Here is a 23,708-nt window from a genome sequence, read left to right on the forward strand (position 1 = left end):
AGTTGCAATAACATCAGTAAAGGAAAAACCCCTACATAAACAAATACATGGGCGCAGACATTTTGGACACCCAAGGTTGTGCGGAAAAAAAGCAGCGGGGGTGATTGGTCAATAAGAGAAAAGACTTGTTATGTATTTGACAATAAAATAAATTTATAAAAATCTGATATCAAGACTTGTTTTTCTTTGAGGTATATAGGAGTTACAGGTAAAAATTTGAATGGAGGGATGCACTTTGGTTAATTTTTTCATTTGGTGTCAAACGCACCTAGTTGTAAACAAATGGAAATTGAAAGTAAAAGTGCAACGGCACGGTATATTTTTTCTGGCATTTTTTGTGTTCCAATATCTCGAACTTTCACACAAAAAGACCATTTTCCCGAAATTCAATATATGTATCGTAGAGGTGCTAAAGTTTGTAGGGAAAAGTCTATGGGAAAACATTTGGTGGTGTTTGTCCTATAGAAAAGGTATGATTTCATGGATAAAAATTGATTAAGCCAAAAAATCAATCAGTTCCTATTTTTTGGCTTGGGATTATATTTTAGTTAGTTTTGACTATTTGTTTAAAAATTAGGGGGTTTGGGGTAAATTGGGGCTCACAATGGGGACTGCACATAGTAAAAAAATGAAATTTTTTGCCCTAGCTCTCATATTTTAATAAATGTACATGTAAATAATTTTAAATAAATATTTATACCGAAATTTACTGTGAATTTTTAATTAATACAATATCAATATTTATGGGCATCATCAATACACAAAACATATGAATATCCCCCTCGCAGTTTGAAAAATTCATTTAAATCCATGTATTTTATAGTGTAGACATTGGAAAATTAATAATCCTTTTAAATTTGTGTTAATCAGAGTTGATTGAATAATTTATAACAAAATTTGACTGCTGTTAGCTAATTGGGGTACTTTTTTTTTACATAAGGGGCAAAATCCAGCAGAAAAGCCAGTTTCAGTCATGTAATCAGTGCGGGCTTGAAAAAAGAGTTACTATTGGTGAAACTTAGGATTACAGTAGGAAATTTAATTTAAATTTACACACAATATATTCTTGCTGAAAATACATTAAAATGCAAAAAATGCAAAATTATAACTGAAAAAATTATGAAAAAGGTTTAAAAAATTCCCCCCTCCTTGCCATATCCAATCTTGATATTCTGCTAAAAGGGGGGGGGTAATTTTGTGCTTAAATCATGCTGAAAAATGAAGGAATTTTGTTTAAATTTGGTTTATTTAAATAAAAGAGTCATGCTTATCTACAGTTATTTTTTTCCAATTTCTTTGTTTTTTTTAAAAAATAATTATCTGAGAAAATTTATTTAACATGATTTTTTTAAAGGTATTACATCAAAAATGTTTAAAAAGAAATTCAAAATAGGGGAAATAATAAAAAATTAAGATATAAGCTGCTATATGCATTTATCAGTAGTTTTAATAAAATAAAATGTATTTTAGCAATGCATTATCAAGAAGGAAGAGATTAATAACCCTACCCTTTAAATAAAAAAACATGGACAATGGGATACCCTTTTGTTTCATTAGATTTAAGGTATGGTTTTCTTAAAAATTTTAATCTCTTAATTTTTAAAGTTATTAAGAACTTTTTATAGATTATTGAAAAAAATTTCCTAAACTGCAGTTATTCAAATTTTGCTTACAATTAGCATATATTCAGTCAGACAATATGATTTATCTTCCCTTGGATTTAATCAATTTATTAATTATGTCTTTATAAGAAATAATATGCTAATAAATATATTTGCCTTTTATAGAATATAAATTTAACATCAATTACATGAAATGATCATGAAAATTGGCTAAAATGTAGGTACCCCCCTTCAAAATTAAAAAATTTTCAATGGGGATGTATTTGATTCTCTATGCCAGCAACCCACGCTTTTTTTTAAAAAATTTAAGTACATTTGAACTAGATATAATTCCTTTCTTTCCACTGATTATTTTTTTAAATTAGTTTTCACTCTTTCCATAACCCAGCTTTTTCTTACAAAACCTGCTGATTTTCTTCATTTTTCATTAATAACGGGTACCTGCCCCCTGAATGATTAACATGATTACCTTCAGAAATTATTAGAGATAAAAGAAAAACAAGCAATACATAAGCGAAATTAATCATTTTATTTTAAAAGTTTAAAAGAAAAATAGAAAATGCTTCAATTTATAGACATTTTTTGTTTCACAGATGGGGGTCTGATTGACGGGGGTGTGAAATGTAACAGCCAATGTGTACTTAAGCTAAGACTGTCAGTCCCAATATTCAAGAGGTGAGATAAGCAATGGATATGTGCAAAAATTTTATAAATTCCCACTTTTTATAAATGTTTCTTTTACTTATGGGAAAAACCCCTACATAAACAAATACATGGGCGCAGACTTTTTGGACACCCAAGGTTGTGCGGAGGAAAAAATGCTAGCTGGCGCGTGATTGGTCAATAAGAGAAAAGACTTGTTATGTTTTTAAAAGGGAAAAAAAGTTAAAAAAATCTGATATCAAGACTTGTTTTTCTTTGAGGTATATAGGAGTTACAGGAAAAAATTTTAAAAGGGGGGACACTTTGGTTAGAGATTTTCATTTGGTGTCAAACCACCTATTTGTAAAAAAAGGGGGAAATTAAAAGTAAAAGTGCAACGGCACGGTATTTTTTTTTGGCATTTTTTGTGTTAATATCTCAACTTTCACACAAAAAGACCATTTTCCCGAAATTCAATATATGTATCAGTGAGAGGTGCTAAAGTTTGTATGGAAGTCTAGGGGAAAACATTTGGTGGTGTTTGTCCTATAGAAAAGGTATGATTTATGGATAAAAATTATTACAGCCAAAAAATCAATCAGTTCCTATTTTTTCGGCGTTGGGATTATATTTTAGTTAGTTTTGACTATTTGTTTAAAAATTAGAGGGTCTGGGAAAAGGGGCTCACAAGGGGGACTGCACATAGTGAAAAAATGCCAAACTTTTTGCCCTAGCTCTCATATTTTCAATAAATGTACATGTAAATAATTTTAAATAAATATTTATACCGAAATTTACTGTGAATATTGTAATTAATACAATATCAATATTTATGGGCATCATCAATACACAAAACATATGAATATCCCCCTCGCAGTTTGAAAAATTCATTTAAATCCATGTATTTTATGAGTGTAGACATTGGAACAGATTGAATAATCCTCTTTCAAATTTGTGTTAATCAGAGTTGATTAATAATTTATAACAAAATTTGACTGCTGTTAGCTAATTAGGGTACTTTGTTTTTACATAAGGGGCATAATCCAGCAGAAAAGCCAGTTTCAGATGTAATCAGTGCTGGCTTGAAAAAAGAGTTATACTATTGGTGAAACTTAGAGATTAAGTAGGAAATTTAATTTAAATTACAGCACAATATATTCTTGCTGAAAATACATTGAAAATGCAATAAATATGCAAAATTATAACTGAAAAAATTATAAAAAAGGTTTAAATATCCCTCCTCCTTGCCATATCCAATCTTGATATTCTGCTAAAGGGGGGGGGGTAATTTTTGCTTAAATCATGCTGAAAAATGAAGGAATTTTTTTTAAAATTTTGGGTTTTATTTGAATAACAAGAGTCATGTTTATCTGCAGTTATTTTTTTCCAATTTCTTTGATATTTTTAAAAATAATTATCTGAGTAAATTCTATTTAACATGATTTTTTTAAAGGTATTACATCAAAAATGCTTAAAAGAAATTCAAAATATGGTGTAAATAATAAAAAATTAAGATATAAGCTGCTATATGCATTTATCAGTATGTTTTAATAAAATAAAATGTATTTTAGCAATGCATTATCAAGAAGGAAGAGATTAATAACCCTACCCCTTACAATGAACAAAACATGGACACACTCGGGATGATCCTTTTGCTTTCATTCAGAGTTTCAAGGTATGGTTTTCTTAGAAAATCTAGTTAATCTCTTAATATTTAAGTTATTAAGAATTTTTATAGATTATTAGAAAATAAATTTCCTCAGAACTGCAGTTATTAAGCACTTTGCTTACAATTGAGCACTATATTCAGTCAGACAATATGATTTATCTTCCCTTGGCATTTAATCAATTTATTAATTATGTATTATAAAAAAAATTGCTAATAAAAAATTTTCCTTTTATGAAATATACATATTTAACATCAATTACATGAAATGATCATGAAAATTGGCTAAAATGTAGGTCACCCCCCTTCAAAATTACAAAATTTTCAATGGGGATGTATTTGATTCTCTATGAGCAACCCACTGCTATAGATTTTTTTAAAATCTTAAGTACATTTAAACTAGATATAATTCTCTTTCTTTCCACTGATTATTTTATCTACATTAGTTTTACTTTTCCCATAACCCAGCTTTTTCTTACAAAACCTGCTGATTTTCTTCATTTTTCATTAATAACGGGTACCTGCTACCCTGAATGATTAACATGATCTACCTTCAGAAATTATTAGAGATAAAAGAAAAACAAGCAAACAAAAGGAAATTAATCATTTTATTTTAAAAGTTTGAAAAAAAAATAGAGAAATGCTTCAATTTATAGACATTTTTTCTTTTTCACAGATGTGGGTCTATTACGGGGGTGTGAAATGTAACAGCCAATGGTGTACTTAAGCTAAGACTATCAGTCCCAATATTCAAGAGGTGAGATAAGCAATGGATATGTGTTCTAAATTTACTAAATTGACCACTTTTTATAAATGTTTCTTTTACTCTATAGGAAAAACCCCTACATAAACAAATACATGGGCCAGACATTTTGGACACCCAAGGTTGTGGGAAAAATGCTAGCTGGGGGTGATTGGTCAATAAGAGAAAAGACTTGTTATGTTTACAATGAAAAAAGTTGATAAAAATTGATTAAGACTTGTTTTTCAGAGTCTACACATATTTTTCGAAAAGTTTTCATGTAACGTTAAACCGAAAGTAGAATGTTTATCTTTGTTAAAAAAATTGTTTTACTTTTTTTGAAATTATTGATTTAATCTTTATGGTTATATTTATCGTAAAAAGGATTATCTGAATACAGAAATATATATTACACTATCAGAATAAAATCATATTTAAATCATGACAAGATAATGATAATAATGAATCTCAAAATAGGGGCCTGTTCATGTATGGACATGTGTCACATTATCAGGACATAAATTTTAAATATCCATGTCAAAACCATAACATTTACATCACACGTTTTCTGCATATCAAATGAAATGTAATCTATTGCATTCAGAACACCATTACATTACACGGACAGGGTGCCAAAAGTTTCAAGCATGTGTTTAAGTTTGACTTCACAATTGTTGAACACCTATGAAGTGCAAAGTCATAATCCAAAATCACACTCACATTGACCAGAAGCTGTTATTTTGGCTCTTCCATTAACTGTAGCTTACACGAAGGACAATAAATAGGTTTTTAAATATAAATCACATTGGCAGTCAATGTAGAGAGTTAAAAATATAAATATAAGCAATGAATCATTTTTTTTTTAAATAAAGTCTCATAACTGCAACGGTGTGTGCAAACAAATTTTAATAACCCATGACAATTTGTTTGCACACTTCGTTGCAGTTACGAGACTAAATCTTTCAAAAAATAATAATTCATTGCTTTTATAAGCACTGTACAATGATACAATTTACATTACATATTTTTAAATTTTAGGTTCAGTTCAGGATGAATTCTGGTGCTTATGAAGTGATGAAGGGAAAACCATGGAAAGCTATCAACTTTGATTGGGATTTTTCAGTCGGTGATAATAGACTCAGAAGAGGAATCGCAATTATACAACAGAGGCAGATTTTTACTAGAATGTTGGTAGATTTAAAGTTTGAAATTTATCCATTTGATAACCAAAAAAATGTGAAGTCCACAAGAAATTTATCCAAGACCCAATTTTTGGAAGAATTGAAAAAATGTACGTCAATTTTTCACTGTTTGTCTTAATTCACTATATACTGAGTATATCAAACATGTATCCAAACTTCAAATTAGAATTGTTTCAGCCAGAGATATATATCTACATATATGTACTTTATGCATGCATGGGAAATTTTGCTCCTGTTTTATTTTTGACGTTTAGTATTAACCTCAGTTGAACAAATTTAAAATGGGCGAATTTCATAGAATATGTATTTGATTTCTTAAACAAAACTGTTACTGGTCGAATTTAAAATGGGGCAAAAATGTTTGCAAGTGTGAAAGGGTGAAAATAAAGTGGGACAAAAATAACCCTGTATATGTATATATACCTGAAACATGTACATGTAGTATCTAAAAACCATATGCTTCAATGTGGATATATTTTTTTAAAATCTGTGTCAACTGAATAGCTGGAGTATATTGCTATTTATGAGGATATGTTTGAGTTAAGAGTCAAGGTCACCAGGTAGTGCAATGTTGACAGGCTATCAACTTGGAACCTGAAGATGTACCATTTGAAATAAATTTGTAAAAATTAAGCCCCCTCCCCTCACAAGGAGAGATAATCAAGAAAAGACAAAGATAGGTTGGGGTAATCTCCAAATATTCTAAATCTTTCCAAGAACCACTGGGCTAGAAAAGCTGAAACATATGTGAAAAGTGTTTTGGGGTAGTGTGGATTCTAAATTCTTCAAATCATGACCCCTGGGGTAGGACGAGGCCACTATGAGGAATCAAAGTTTCAAGTAAAAATATCCATGAAAATCTTTTTTTAAAAAATCTTCTTTTGAGGAAACAATGGACAAGAAAAGTTAATAAATTGAAAACTTGAGTGGAAGCAACCTGGGGTAGTGTCGATTCTAAATTGTTCAAATCATGGTCCCCAGGGGTAGAATGGGGCCAAAATAGGGAACCAAATTTTTCAAATTAAAATACACAAGCAAATCCCTTGAAAATCTTTTTTAGCTCACCTTAGCTGAAAGCTCAAGTGAGCTTTTCTGATCACCCGTTGTCCGTCGTCCGTCCGTCCGTCTGTAAACTTTTCACATTTTCAACTTCTTCTCAAGAACCACTGGGCCAATTTTAACCAAACTTGGTACAAAGCATCCTTGAAATCAAGGACCAAGACCCCTTCCAAGGGGAGATAATCAAGAAAACAGAAAAATAGGGTGGGGTCATTAAAAAATCTTCTTCTCAAGAACCACTGGGCCAGAAAAGCTGAAACTTATATGAAAGCATCCTGGGGTAGTGTAGATTCTAAATTGTTCAAGTCATGACCCCCGGGGGTAGGGCGGGGCCACAATAGGGAATCCAAGTTTTACATAGAAATATAAAGGAAAAAACCTTTAAAAATCTTCTTCTCAAGAAGCACTGGGCAAGAAAAACTGAAACTTATGTGGAAGCATCCTTGGGTAGTGTAAATTCTAATTGATCAAATAATGACCCCTGGGGAAGGCAGTGTCACAATAGGGAATCCAAGTTTTACATAGAAATATATATGAAAAAACATTAAAAATCTTTTTCTCAAGAACCACTTGGCCAGAAAAGCTGAAACTTATGTGGAAGCATCCTGGGGTAGTGTAGATTCTAAATTGATCAAATCATGACCCCCGGGGTAGGGCGGGGCCACAATAAGGAATCCAAGTTTTACATAGAAATATAAAGGGAAAAAACTTTTAAAATCTTCTTCTCAAGAACCACGGGGTCAGAAAAGCTGAAACTTATGTGGAAGGATCTTGGGATAGTGTAGATTCTAAATTTTTCAAATCATGACCCCTGGTGGTAGGGTGGGGCCACAATAGGGAATCCAATTTTTACATAGAAATATATAGGAAAAATCTTTGAAAATCTTCTTCTCAAGAACCCTTGGTCCAGAAAAGCTGAAACTTATGTGAAAGCATCTTGGGGTAGTGTAGATTATAAATTGTCCAAATCATGACCCCTGTTGGAAGGAAATCTGTTAAAGAACAGCATGGCCAAAGTTTCTCAGGTGAGCGATGTGGCCCATGGGCCTCTTGTCTGAAGAACCACTAGGCCAGAAAAGTTGAAACATATAGGGAAATATTCAAGGGTAGTTTAAATTTTAATGTAATAAAAACATGGGGCCACAATAAGTATTACAAGGAAAGGGGTAAATCTAGTGAAAAACAGAAGGGCCAAAGTAACTGAGCATTGTTGCCCATGGGCCTCTTGTCATTAATGATCTAAAGTTGTATCCTGATCATGACCCAAGGTCATATCTCAAGGTCATGTTAGGTCACTGGCACTGGTAAGGTCAATGAAATGATGACATTATAGATCAGAAGAAATCACAAGCATCTTTGGGTAATGTTGCTTGAATTTTGATCAAAACATTAATTTATGGTCATTATATGGGGAAAAGATGTATTAAATAAAAAAAATAATGACATTAAAATTTGCAACAATTGTCAAGTAGACAATGAGCCACAATATGTGTATACTGTAGGTAAATAGATCGCTATTGTTTTAGCTAGCTCTACTAGTCAGAGACCAGAAGAGCTTATTTGATTAGTAATGTGTCCGTCTGTCTGTCTGTAAACAATTTTTCAAAAAAATTGCTATTCCTCCTACAGTTCTAGTCTGATTTCCATATAACTTGGCACAAAAGTAGACTACACTTAGATACATGATTCTATATATCGGTTTTTGATTTCGATGAATGGTGTTGCCGTGGTAACTAAAAATAGACATTTTTGTGAAATACTTTTAAAATGCTTCTCCTCCTATAATTTTAGTCTGATTTCAATATAACTTGGCACGCAAGTAGGCTACACTAAGATACCTATTTCTTTTTATCGGTTTTTGATTTTGATGAATGATGTTGCCGTGGTTACTAATAAAAAATTCTGTGAAAAACATTCAAAATGCTACTCCTCCTACAGTTTTGGTCTGATTTCGATATACTTAGCACACAAGTAGACTACACTAAGATACAAAATTCTGTGTATCAGTTTTTGATTTCGATGAACGGTGTTGCCGTGGTTACTAAAAATAGACATTTCTGTGAAAAACATTCAAAATGCTACTCCTCCTACAGTTTTGGTCTGATTTCAATATAACTTGACACACAAGTAGACTACACTGAGATACAAATTCTGTTTATCGGTTTTTGATTTCGATGAATGGTGTTACCGTGGTTACTAGAAATAAGAAATTTCTGTGAAATACTTAAAAAATGCAATTCCAAATACAGTTTTAGTCTGATTATAGTACATGTATAATGTGGCATGCAAGTATTGTACACTGAGATACATGATCATTATTCTATTTATTGCTGTTGTGAAGTCTCAAGTCCCAATTGCCACCTTTCTTTGTTTAAAGTACAAACCAGTAGAGCTACAGTCTCGACACAGACTTCTGGTTTGAAAGAGAGTGATGGTGGTGGACAGAATTACAAAAAGTTTCATGAATGTTTTAAATGATCTCAATGAATTCATGTTTTGTGCTTTGATAATGTGATGTAAGATGATCTTAAATGTTTGTTTAACATGTTGAAGTTAAAGGACTTTGCTGTGGTGGCTCGTGTGGATGCCTTTGGGTGACAGTGTCCTCCCATGGAGTGATTCTGCCACAAAATGAACAAAGAGACGGACAGACAGACAATGTGGAAACCCAAGACAGACAGACAGACAAGGTGGAAACATACGAGGATTACGTTTTGACACATCCAGAACCAGACAAAAACGGATTCTCAACAGACTTTAAAGATGAACGAGTCTCAGTGAGGGAAATAGTTGAAATATTCAAAGATCCAGAATTAAAAGGCATACCAAAAATATTCTTTATTCAGGTACAGCTCCATTTTAAAAAAAATAAAACTTGTAAATATAATATTGTAAAACACAAATTTCTGTGACACCATGATTTTGGGGGAATCATAGTTGTTCAATTGCTAAATTAAGTCAAAGCAAAATTTCTTCCAAATAAAGTTATAATTGTCTGTGTTCTGTATGATTTGGTTTTTTTTTTACTCTAGAGAATAAACATTTCTTTGTAGGCATGTAGAGATGACTCAAAACGAATTTCTGGAGATCCTGGGGTTGATGTAGGTGTACAGGTTATTGTTGTAGAAGATGAAAGTTTGTCCGGCAAGTTTTAATTTCTTTACATCATGTTTATCTGTAGTATTAAATTTGTGGATTGGCTTGTCAAAAACGGAAAGAGCTTATATTTATGCCTCCCTTTGAAGATTGGAGGACATATTGGTTTGCTGCTGTCTGTCGGTCGGTCAGCCAGTTGATCAGTCTGTCTATCAGTCCATCAAGTTTCTTTTCATTTTCTTTGCAGAGGTTGCACATATTGAAATGAATTTCAGTGTTATACAGATTTATCATAAGAATATCTAGGTCAAGTAAAATTTTGGGTACAATTGAGAGATTTGACAGAGTTATGCCCCTTGCACTTAGAATGAAACATATGGAGATACCAACAGTATTCAAGCTTAAAAGTCCGTAAAACAATACAAAATAGGAACAGAGCAAATACAACCCCTTGAAACATCAGAGGTGGGATGAGGTGCCATGGATGAGAGAGCATCCCCTGCAGGCCAGTTACACCCGCCGTGTGCTCCTTGTCATGATAGGGAAATGAAAAAATACATCGACAATTCAATGTATAAATAATGGACTAGTCTAACATTTCGTATGAAAAACGTCAGTCAGAATTTGACTCAATGATATATTATATTTCCTAACAAGGTCATTGTATAGACCATAGAACTTATGAAATGATTACTTTAAACGAGACTGTAGATATTCTTGTTTCATTAACTTGATTGTTTAATACATGTATCACAAGTTTCATTTTTATTGAAAAAACTGTTGAAATTCTTGTTTCATCAACTTATTTGTTTAAAGATGTATATGCCGTATTTTTGCACAACTGAAACCAAACAAAAATTCCTGAAGTATGATAAGCTATAAAAAATGAAGCATTCTTGCAAATTCGACGAAATATTATTTGTTATTAACAAAGTACTGGTCAGGAAAAGAACATGATATTCTAATGCATATTTATGAAGAATTGACGTGATCGTTTTTCCAAGCATTTTACATGCTTATGCATTATGTACATTATTATATCTACCATGCTCACATATACATACAAATGATTAACAATGATAAAAATTAGGGTTTTCCTCGCCCCATTGTACAAGTCTGTTTATTTACAGCTTTCTCCTTGCTGTGATTTCAGTGAAAAGTCAATTTCACGTGATCATTCCATGGTACAAAAAGCAACTAACTCTGAGATGTGCTCATGTGTTGAAAATGTTTACAAAGTACATGTATACAACTTCGAAACACACAGACGAGTATGCTACTCAACACACGTTCTACGATCAATGCACATGAAATTAATACAGAGGGATTTTTTTTTTTAAAAAACGTGCAACTTAAGTCTTTTCTTCTTTTTATAAATGAATGAACTTTAAATTTTTAGTAACAAATAACTAAGCAACAGTTAACTCAACCAGTTACATTGCAAATTTACGAATATCGAATTTAAAAACTGGAGTCTTGTTTACTTGAAGAGACATTGGGAGCGGTATTTCAAAATACTTTTTAAGAAGGAAAACTGAATTTGTTTGTTAATGTGAGCATGGGAATTCTTAATTAGTATCTATTCTTCGTATTTTTCTCAAACATGTTCAAAAAATTGTAAATTGGCTTTCCAGCATTCATTTGAAATCGCATCCTAAATTTCCCTAACGCACGTGTTTGTAGTAAAAATCCACATACAGTAGCCAATCATACCTTTCGGCTCATTCATGAGATTGGACCATTGTTTGCTGTGAGCATGAATATTTCAATAAGTTTAATATCCGACTCGGAGAGAAAATAATTTTTACTAAATAATATTTCATTTACACTTTTTGATGTGATTGAGTGGGATTGTTTTGTTTGCAGAAAGTATGTAACTTATATAACTTGATGAGATACCACATTTATTTATTTCTTTAAAAATAAAACACTAATACGGCATATATATCTTTAATTTATGAGTTTCATTTTCATTGAAAAGCAGGCCTGGGGGCCATAAAACTTAGACAAACTCAGTTTTGGTCTCAATCTCACTTATACCAAAGGAATATTGTAGTGGAAAAGTGAGATCTAGTCTGAGCTCAAAAGCGACTCGTCTAAGCTTTATGTCAATGAGATCGAGAAGCCTGGACTTTAATTTATCGTGGGGAATGGTTATGAATAAAGTTGAAAAGTCAAAAGTTTTTAAGCTGTTGATTTTGGTAAAATCTTGTGATTTCAAATGGTCCGAAAGTTCCTTGGAATTTTTAGGTATCCACAACTGACTTACACCACTTCTTGAATATATTGTTCCTTCACTACTGCAAATATCTTAGTGAGGAGATAAGAAACAGGCTTGGTTGAACATTTACTGAAATCCGCAATGTATCTTTGTTTGTAAGGATTCATATGAAGTTTCAGAATCCAATATGTATGTGATAGTTCAAAATCATTTTTGTTCTTTGGGATATTAAAAATTTTCAAAATTGACATATGATTTTAAAGAATTTTCTCCTTAGAAAGGGAACTATGAGTATAAGTTGGATTACCCCAGTACCACTTGTAGAATTAAATCCAAGTTCTTCTAAAATACATGTACAATTGATATACTGAGCCTTATACAAGCAAATAATTATATTTTAAGCAATTGCAATGCAAGCTTAAAATTTATCATTGTAACAGTTAAAATTTCCCAATTTATGGTTTGTCTATATTTTCTCCAGTCTCACTGAAATCTAATCTTTCAGGTACTTCAGTTGAATTTCTACCGACCCCACTAGAAAACCAAACCGTAAACCCGCCTCCCGGCATTGATGAATCAAAACATAAAACTGAAAATCCGGGATCAGATGAAGGTGTGATGTTATTTGTTGGAGAAGAAGAAAGTAAGTCAGGCAAGTTTTAATTTCATTACATCATGTTTTTCTGTAGTTTTAAATTCGTGGGTCGACTATAGTCAAAGAAGAAAAGAGCTTATATTTATGCCTCCTTTTGAAGAAGGGAGGACATATTGCTTTTCTGTTGTCTGTCAGTAAGTCTGTCGGTCTACCAAGTTTCTATTCATTTTCTTCACTATGGTTGCACATACAGATTTATCATTAGAATATCTACTAGGATAAGTTCTGTTTTGGGTACAATCAAGCCATTTTAGACAGATTTATGCTCCTTGGACTTAAAAAATATCAATTATTTGCAGTTTCTGTTCGACATTTTCTTCACAGCAGTTCCACATACTGAAATGAAATTTAGTATACAGATTTATCTTAGAAATATTTAAGTCAGGTTTTGTTTAAGGTTTGATCAAGAAATTTTTGACAGAGTTATGTCCCTTGGACTAAAAAAAGAGAGGGGCATAAGTGTTTATACAAACATCTCTTGTTTGGTAAGGGTTTTCAGTCTGTCTGTAACTGATTTTTATGCCCCGCCATGAATATAGCCGGGGCATATAGTGTTTGTCATGTCCATCTTCCGTCCTTCCGTCTTTCCGTCCTTCTGTCCTTCCGTCTTTCGTCACACTTTGCGTTTAGCTCTGTTCAAAGCTAAGTTTCAAAGAAACTATCCAAGATATTTTCATCAAACTTCATAGGCTGATAGATATTGATGAGAACTATGCAACTGCATCAACATTTTTTGACCCTGACATTTCCTTTGACTTTGACCTCACTTTTCTTAAATTAGTGTTTTGCTCAGATTTGAACATACCATTCAAGATGGTGTTATCAAACTTCACATGTTGATACAAACTTGCACGGATGATGCATCTAGGGATGAACACTGCCAGACTTGCTTCGGATGCTGGCTCTGACCTACATTTTCCAGATAAGTGACCAGGTTAATGTTTTGGAGCAGGTCCACTTCCAAGGAACTATAAGCCCTATCCAATTTAAATTTTCATGGATGATGCATCTAGGGATGAACACTACCAGACTTGCTTCGGATGCTGGATCTGACCTATATTTTCATTCCCAAGTAACTGTAAGCCCTGCCTGAACCAAACTTGCATGGATGATGCATCTAGGGATGGACACTACCAGACTTGCTGAGGATGCTGGATCTGACCTATATTTTCATTCCCAAGTAACTATAAGCACTGCCTAAACCAAACTTGCATGGATGATGCATCTAGGGATTGACACTACCAAACTTTCTACGGATGCTGAATCTGACCTACATTTTTATTCCCAAGTAACTTCAAGCCCTACCTGAACCAAACTTGCATGGATGATGCATCTAGGGATTGACACTACCAAACTTGCTTCGGATGCTGGATCTGACCTATATTTTCATTCCCAAGTAACTTTAAGCCCTGCGTGAACCAAACTTGCATGGATGATGCATTTAGAGATGGACACTACCAGACTTGCTTTGGGTCTGGATCTGACCTATATTTTCATTCCCAAGTAACTATAAGCCCTGCCTAAACCAAACTTGCATGGATGATGCATCTAGGGATGGACACTACCAGACTTGCTTTGGGTGCTGGATCTGACCTATATTTTCATTCCCAAATAACTATAACCCCTACCTGAACCAAACTGATCAAATTTCATACACATACGAATTTTCATGTTGCTTTACTAATATATCCTCGGCGGGGCATTCATTTCCTATGGACATATTTCTAGTTTAAAACTCATCCCTAGCTCATATAAATTATTTCCATTTTTATTTGAACCTAGCACCCAATTAGACAACATCAAGATACATAATTCTGCATGTCATTATTTTTAATCTAATCTTATACTGGATATTCTCTTTATTATTAAACACCATGCATGAAAGGCAGAGGGGATGGGGGTATATACAGTGGACCTTCAGATATCCAGACACCAGATAGCGGACGCTTCAGTATCTGTAGGATTTTTCATGGGAACAGAATTTTTTAATGTTATTTTGTCTTGTTTAACTGGTAATTCAGGTATCCGGACGCTTCACAAATCAGGACAAATTGACTAGGTACCAATGTATAGTGATAAATGAGGTTCCACTGTAGTGATTTGGTTTCCATTCATCTGTCTATCCTGTACCCATCTCTCAAGTTATCCAAAACTCCTCTTACACCAATAAGTGAAATTTAAGGAGACTTTCACAGAATATTTGTTATATTTAGTAATAGTACCATTGTACACCTTCTGTTTAAAGGATGAGGTGACTTGCGGCCCCTCGTATACTGACAAAAAATTTAATGTCAGAATTTTACTCAATTTTTTGTATGTAACTAATCACTGATATGTGTACTTTTATAGAATACTATTTTTAACAAAAATAGCAACGTGATTTGAAAGGTATAAATCTTTTATTGGGGTAGGGGTGTCATGTTTACATTCAATTCCCATTGCATTTTAACCCCGCCCCACTCTTTGAAGCCCTTAAAATATACGAGCGCAGATAGGTACAATTTTCTCCTTTGGCTTGTCACTGTATTTTATTGAAATCTACCTATATGTGAAAGGAGAAAATTGTACCTAACTGCGCTCACATGCTATTTTTTAAAAATTTGTAAAATCTAGTTGGCCTTTCCCATTATAACCAGATCGACGGAACTAGATTTTCTGACGCAAGAATGAATTCATATGTTAATCGAGGCACAAGCGATACTTTCTAACTGACCAATCAGCTAAATGAAATTCGTTACGAGTGAGTACCTCAAAAATACTATGGAATCATGCTTGGAATTTTACTGCTTTCCGACATTTTTTTTATGCATTTGAGTCACACATTAGACACGGATCTACATATGTACCTTTTCCGAGACCACGGTAAAATTAATATACAGATACAAACAATTGATAGAATATACATGATATACATTTAAAAGTTTTGTAGCGTGTTTGGTGAGCACTTCGCTGGGTCTACACGTATTCCCGAGTATCGGTGAATACAAGTTTCATATGAATTTCTTGTCCTAAAAACCGTAAGTGATGAGAATCCATGCGTATTTTCAAGTGTAAACAGCATTGGGTGACCATTATAAAAGTTTGAAATGTAGAAAAGGACAACAGGTAAATTTACTTAAACCACGTGTCTGCGATAAAATGTACACGTAGTAAACCAGCATGTTTTCTTGTTCTATCATCGGATTGGACAACGACTAAGTGCGAAATAATAACAATAGCCATATAAGGTCTTCTCGGACACGCATATCCATCTATTGTACTAAGACCCGCCCATTCTCTTGCCATAAAAGAAAATATTCTCACAAACCTGGCCAAATTTAGATGTGATAGGGTATAAAAAATCAAAGATAATGCAGTATTCCTTATAATGAAAATGTGTCTGAACTATTGAAACTATTCAAAAGGAGTCGTATTGATTCACTCATGTTTGAAAACTAACAACATCGTTGTAGATTAAATATAATTCGTCGTGGAAAAAGGGGCCCCAGATAGCAGTTATGTCACATCATCCTTTGATTGAATGCATATTTAGTGAGCTCAATACTCACAAGTACCTCTAGTTTTTCTTACTATCAACCAAGAGGTACTGTGAGCAATGAGCTCACTAAATTATACCCCCATCTCCCATATGAATATAATTGCAGTGTCCATGTTTTGCCATGAGAAACCCAAAATATGTCTCGGATCAAAAAGTAAAATAGAAGATGCCCAATGGCAATATGTGATAAAGATTCTGTGAAAGTCTCATCAAATTTCATTTAGTGGTATGAGAGAAAATATGGATAAGAGATGGGTACCCCAAAGCATATCAGACAGATGGACATCCCGGATCCCGATTACTGTATACCCTCCCACTTTTCAAACCGGGGGTATAATTAATTAAATTTTAAAACAGAAATTATTGTCAAGTTCTTTTAAGATCTTAGTTCTCTTTTAGCTTTCGTATGATTTAAATCATATAATTACAAACTGTCCAAGATTCATAATTCTGCATGTATATTTTTAGGTCACCTGAGTAAACTCAGGTGACCTATTGCTATCCGTTGTTGTCCGTCGTCGTGCGTCGTGCGCCGTGCACTGTGCGCCGTGCGTTAACATTTGAACATTTTCAGCTTCTTCTCTGCAACCTCTCAACCAATTTCAACCAATTTTGGCACATAGCATCTATGGATAAAGGGGAACAAAAATTGTGAATTTCACGGTCCCTGCCCCCCTGGGGCCTGAGGGGTGGGGCCAAAACCACTAAAATTAGTGCAATCTTTAAAAATCTTCTTCTTTACTCCTGGACATCATGCAGGCAAACTGTTGGCATGAATGTAATGAGCATTGAGTCCTCTACCAAAATTATGAAATTTATGGCCCCAGGGTTAGGGGTTCTTGTGCTAGGGCGGGGCTATATAGATTATAAAGTGAAAATGCATTATTTCTTTGAAGATCTTCTTCTCTGCTCTTGGGTATTAAGTAAACTAAGTAAGTACATAGTTATGTTGAGCAAGAGTGCCTCTTCCAAAATTGTGAATTTTATAGCCCCAGGGTCAGGGGTTCTGGTGTTAGGGCGGGGCTCTATTGATCATATAGTGAAAATGCATGAATTCTTTGAAAATCATCTTCTCTGCTCCTGGGTATTAAATAAACTTATTAAGTACATACTTATGTTGAGAAAGAGTGCCTCTTCCAAAATTGTGAATTTTATTGCCCAAGGGTCAGGGGTTCTGGTGTTAGGGCGGGGCTCTATTGATCATATAGTGAAAATGTGTGAATTCTTTGAAAATCTTCTTCTCTGCTCCTGGGTATTAAATAAACTAACTAAGTACATAGTTATGATGAGCAAGAGTGCCTCTTCCAAAATTGTGAATTTTATGGCCCCAGGGTCAGGGGTTCTGGTGTTAGGGCAGGGCTCTATTGATTACATGGTGAAAATGCATTTATTCTTTGAAAATCTTCTTTTCTGCTTCAGGGTATAAAATAAACTAACTAAGCACATAGTTATGATGAGCAAGAGTGCCTCTTCCAAAATTGTAAATTTTATGGCTTCAGGGTCAGGGGATCTGGTATTAGGGCATGGCTCTATGGATTATAAAGTGAAAATGCATTATTCTTTGAAAATCTTCTTCTCTGCTTCTGGGTATTAAATAAACTAACTAAGTACATAGTTATGATGAGCAAGAGTGCCACTTCCAAAATTGTGAATTTTATGGCCCCAGGGTCAAGGGTTCTGGTATTAGGGCGGGGCTCTATTGATTATATAGTGAAAAATGCATTAATTCTTTGAAAATCTTTTCCTCAAATTTGCTCCTGGGTTATATGCCAATGACCCAAGTATATATTTATTTATGATGAAGAAAGGTGCATCTAGCAAAATGGTTATTTTTTATGCACCCCTGGGTCAGGGGAGTGGGGGGGGGGTTACATAGTCTGAAAATAAATTGATGCTTTGAAATCTGCTCTTCCGTATTAATCAACAATTTAATGATAAAATTTGCAAAATTTTGAAATATGTGGCCCCAGGGTAAGTGGTTCTCCTGGGTTGAGATGCATAACTGGTTAGAAAGTGGAAGTGCATTTTCTCTTTGTTACTCTGATCTACCTCTGGGTATTAAGTAAATAGAGTAAGCATGCTAAGTTTATAATTATGATATTATAAGCAATGGTGCCTCTTTCAAAATTGTGAATTGTGAATTTCATGGCCTCTGGGGTAAAACACGAACCAATTTTAATTGTTTGAAAGTTGTTACACGATACTCAGGTGACCTATAAGGCCCGTGAGCCTCTTGTTAATACCCCCTGCTTGAAAAGTAGGAGGTTAGTGATCGGGGTGTCCGTCCACCTGTCTAGCTGTACATCCGTCTGTCTGTTACGTTTTCGGGTACCTATCTCCTATCTTGCAACTCCTCCAGGACCTATACCACTAAATGAAATTTAATGAAACTTTCACAGAATATTTGTTACATAGTGCCATTAGACACCTTTTATTTTATATTTTGACTGGACACATATTTTCGGTTTCCCATAGTGGAACATTGATCTGCCATTCTTTCTATAATATTGAAGGGTATCCATCTCTTATCTGCAATTTCTCTTATACCACTGAATAAAATTTAATCATATACATGTACTTTCACTTAAAACATTTCTGTGATGTCATGCCTTTGTTCTTGCATTATAAAAATATTTACCTGAAGCCATCAGATAATAATTACTTGTCCAATAAATATATAATCGGACGGCAATGAAAACAAAATAGGACGGTATTTAAATAAACAAATAAACAAAAAAGAAGTATGAAATAAAAGTAAAATATGTCCAGAAACCAAAAAAAAATGTAAGAAAAAAAATTGATGGAAAGCAAACACAAGAAAATTAAGTTGCTACAAAAAAGCAAATCCATGAAAAAAAATTCCAGTTTAAACATTCCTCAACATTAATACTATCCATTTTTTAAAAAGTCTTTTTGATACAGCACTTTGAATAAGTGAATCTTTATCCATTTCTGAAAAAGCATCTGCAAATCTTAGTATAATTTTGTTCCCCGATGGCCTCACTTTTTAAACCTTAGAATTTCCACTATATAAACTCAAACTTCAGGATAAAAATGCACATTTTTACTTTCCATGGTGTAGTTAAAATATCACCATAAATTATGTCTGTAGCAATGTCAATTTATGCACATACATGTTATAAATAAAAATTCAATAAAAAATAAAATCCTTCACCACTGCCCCCTGTCCTGCTTAGCTGAACAACTGCCATTGAATGAATGAAATGAAACGAGTTCACGCACTGTTTTCATGGTTTTACTGTGACGGTGTCATTTTGTTTTCATGGTTTTTACTGTGATAGTCTCATTTCTTCTATCTACTTATCAGATGGGTAGAAAACAATGGATGACTGAGCTCTCACTGTGTAATTATCGGATTCCTACAGGTAACTTTTGGACATTACTGTTCTAACTTTTGGACATCACTTCTATATGTCAAACAGTCTGATAATTTTACATATGGAACCTTATCCGGCATATATCCATGACAGATTCTTTGTTATGTGATGCCATTGTGACATCCTATTTTACTTTTTGATCCGAGTCTTATTTCGGGTTTAACAGATCAATATATGAATGTCTGTTATGTTTTCTCCAGTCTAGTCTCACTGAATTCTAATCTTTCAGGTATTTCAGCTAAAATTCCACAGATTCCACCTGAGAGCCAAATCGTATACTCACCTCCCTGCATTGACGATAGTGTCATAGTGTTCTCAACTCCATTTGGTGAGTAGTAAAGAAATGTGCTTTGTCAAAAAGGGCATATTTTTATGCCCCAGTAATCTAAGATTCAAAGGTTTGTAGTTTTTGCCCTGTCCATCTGTTTGTTTGCAAAAATTTTAATTTACCCATAACTTTTCAGTGAATAGGCTATGACGTTCATATTTCACAGGTGTATTTCTTGTGACAAGACCTTTCTTTTGAGTACTGCAAATTTGACCTCTTGACCTTTAATTTACTCTGGAGTTTGATGAACTTTTACTGAAAATTTACAAACTAGCTTTAACTTTGAACATAACTTTTGAACAGTTAGTAATAGGGCTTTCATACTTTATGTACATTCATTGTGACAAGCCCAAATATATTTTACCGTTTGACCTTAACATTAGAGTGACCCACTTTTAAAAACTTTATTCTTTGCCATAACTTTTGAACAGTTAGGAATATGGCTTTTATATTTCACAGGTGTATTCTTTATGATAAGACATTTCTTGGGATACCAACAAATTTGACCTTGTAGTTTGACTGGCATTTGAGAAACTTCAAACCTCCCTAATAGCTGCCACAAAGGGGTATCAGGGTTTCACAAACGCATCTTGTGGGGAAAGTTTATACATGATATTCATATAAGATCTCCTCTACTTTAGGTTACCCTATATGATTTTATATAAATGTTTTTTTTTATACCCTCGGACCAAATCATACGCATTTAACTATTTTTCAGGTTATGCAGCAGGATTTAATACTGTGAAGGGAAGTCATGTTTGGAGTGATCTATCCAAGAAATTTAAAGAATTTAAAGCAGTAGTAAGGCCTGTAAAACTTCTGGACTTACTGAGAGAAACCAACTGGCAGCTATCTAAATCTGAGAACACCATTGATGGCAATGGAAAAGTTGTTGTATATAAACCATTGCTCAGTATCTGTCATACACTTACAAGACACATTGTGTTTGACAAGGACAGCTGATTAAAAAAACATGTTGTTTTCTATACGATGAATTCCCACATAGAAATGCTTTTTGTGATTTTTTTAAAAAAAAAACATAGTTTTCTCTATATTTCACATAGAAATGCTTTTTGTGATTTTTTTTTTAAAAAAAAAACATAGTTTTCTCTATATTTCACATAGAAATGCTTTTTGTGATTTTTTTTTTTAAAGCCATATGTAGTTTTCTGTATATACCCACATAGAAATGATTTTTTATTGTAAAAGACAATGTTTTTACAGATATAAGGCCTAACAATTAAAGGGGGAGCAGTGCTACAATTTGATATTGTAGAATAGTGAACTGGCTATGACACCTTTGTTAATTCAACATCAAAATTACTGTCCCATTGTACATCACATCCAGAGTCAATGTCAACTGTCTTTTCAACTAAACATGATGCCTTAATAAATTAAAGGAAAAATAAGAAATTCTATAGGTCTAAAATTTAACTGACTAAGTGTTGGCGTTATTCATGCATTGTTATGCCAACAGTTAAACTTTGGTATGTTGAATAGGAATCTCAGATATCATGGACATATTCTAGTGATTAAAAATTCCCAACTACATATTTTTTTTTTAGCCTTTTTTCCCTAATCTTTGTATATGCTTAAGTTTTTTCTTGGTCTCAACAAATATGAAAGAAAATAAAATTTAGGCAATGCAACCATACAAAATCACTCAGCAAATGGAGAACTTTATGCAATATGCAGGTATTTGTTAGCACCTAATGTACATCCAAACAAAACTGATGTTCTCAGTTTCAACATGTCATTAGGTCAAAGAATTCAAAATTTGCCCTTAAATTCTGTCACTAGCTGTGTGATATTATACATTTGACATTGTATGTTTAGTTACTGTAAACCAACTTTTATTCACACGCGAGAAATATCTGCAAGTTCCGCGACCTGAAGTGAATATTAATCGCCACAAACCATTTATTTTGCTAAGGATTTGTAGAGAATGTTTCCTCAGTCGCGGAAATTAATCATTGCAGATAATAGTTGGTTTACAGTATTACTCTTATCTGTAGCTGTGTGATATTATACATTGTATGTTTAGTTTTACTCTATCAGTAGCTGTATGATATTATACATTGTATGTTTAGTTTTACTCTATCAGTAGCTGTGTGATATTAGATATTGTATGTTTAGTTTTACTCTATCAGTAGCTGTGTGATATTATACATTGTATGTTTAGTTTTACTCTATCAGTAGCTGTGTGATATTATACATGGTATGTTTAGTTTTACTCTATCAGTAGCTGTGTGATATTATACATGGTATGTTTAGTTTTACTCTATCAGTAGCTGTGTGATATTATACATTGTATGTTTAGTTTTACTCTATCAGTAGCTGTGTGATATTATACATTGTATGTTTAGTTTTACTCTATCAGTAGCTGTGTGATATAATACATTGTATGTTTAGTTTTACTCTATCAGTAGCTGTGTGATATTATACATGGTATGTTTAGTTTTACTCTATCAGTAGCTGTGTGATATTATACATTGTAAGTTCAGTTATACTTAGTCTGTAGCTGTGTGATATTTTACATTGTATGTTTTGTTTTACTCTATCAGTAGTTGTGTGATATTATACATTGTATGTTTAGTTTTACTCTATCAGTAGCTGTGTGATATTAGATATTGTATGTTTAGTTTTACTCTATCAGTAGCTGTGTGATATTATACATTGTAAGTTCAGTTATACTTAGTCTGTAGCTGTGTGATATTTTACATTGTATGTTTTGTTTTACTCTATCAGTAGCTGTGTGATATTATACATTGTATGTTTAGTTTTACTCTATCAGTAGCTGTGTGATATACATTGTACGTTCAGTTTTACTTAGTCTGTAGCTGTGTGATATTATACATGGTATATTGGTTTTCTTTTATTTTGTTTCAATCCTGATGCTTATTCTCCCTGTTCAACAATTTTTGTGATAATCTTTTTAGATTGACATCATATCCATGTCTTGTATCACGCTTCAGGATTAAAGTTGAATAACTTTGTCATATATTACATGCATCAAGAATTCTTTATTTTTATAAATAAATTTGCTGTAAATCTAGTGTGTTTATGTTAATCAATAATCAATAAATTTTGTATTTCTTATTATGAAATTATCTAGTGCATGTACATATGATGAAACATTTCTATTTCTTTTCTCTCTGTGATAAGTCTGAAAGTTAGGCAGTTGATTTCTTTATCATTCTACTGGAGTGTAAATTTCATATGCAATATAGGCCAGGAGCTAAGGAGGCCTAAAATGCATGTAAATCTTGTCTGGCTTTGACGATAGTGGGCAGGGATCCAGGGACTACTAGTAATATTGAAATTGACACGGAATTGCAGTAATTTAAATCTATTAGTCCACATTTTTAGACTTAAATTTACATTTTTATTTCAAAATGATATAATGAATCACTGTTTAGTTAGTCAAGTATGCCAGGGACATCACTGATAGAGGGAAACATTGGATAATTTATGCACGACGGGATTCACTCTTTATGCAAATTATTCTGTCTCCAACTATTGTTGATGCCCTGGCATAC

At 33.1% G+C, this 23,708-nt stretch overlaps 1 protein-coding gene across 1 annotated transcript; it reads left to right on the plus strand.

Moving 5' to 3' along the window:
- On the plus strand, positions 1 to 23,042 carry LOC134240215 (uncharacterized). The gene is made up of 7 exons (XM_062722314.1): positions 1 to 16; positions 5,711 to 5,963; positions 9,487 to 9,779; positions 9,987 to 10,077; positions 12,732 to 12,893; positions 20,071 to 20,169; positions 20,888 to 23,042. The coding sequence occupies exons 2-7, from the start codon at positions 5,723 to 5,725 to the stop codon at positions 21,130 to 21,132; spliced, it is 1,131 nt and encodes a 376-aa protein (XP_062578298.1). The 5' UTR covers positions 1 to 16; positions 5,711 to 5,722; the 3' UTR covers positions 21,133 to 23,042.
- The last annotated feature ends 666 nt before the right edge of the window (positions 23,043 to 23,708 follow it).

The sequence above is a fragment of the Saccostrea cucullata genome, unplaced genomic scaffold, assembly GCF_032062105.1.
Source record: "Saccostrea cucullata isolate Sc308-1 unplaced genomic scaffold, CSIRO_AGI_Scuc_v1 ctg5061, whole genome shotgun sequence".
NCBI classification, from domain to species: Eukaryota; Metazoa; Mollusca; class Bivalvia; order Ostreida; family Ostreidae; genus Saccostrea; species Saccostrea cuccullata.

What these genes read in the sequence shown, in the direction of transcription:
- LOC134240215 (XM_062722314.1), top strand. Translation starts at nt 5,723, where the DNA reads ATGAATTCTGGTGCTTATGAAGTGATGAAGGGAAAACCATGGAAAGCT. An exon ending in TTTGGAAGAATTGAAAAAAT is followed by an intron (nt 5,964 to 9,486) that starts GTACGTCAATTT and finishes AACATGTTGAAG; the next exon opens with TTAAAGGACTTTGCTGTGGT. An exon ending in CAAAAATATTCTTTATTCAG is followed by an intron (nt 9,780 to 9,986) that starts GTACAGCTCCAT and finishes ATTTCTTTGTAG; the next exon opens with GCATGTAGAGATGACTCAAA.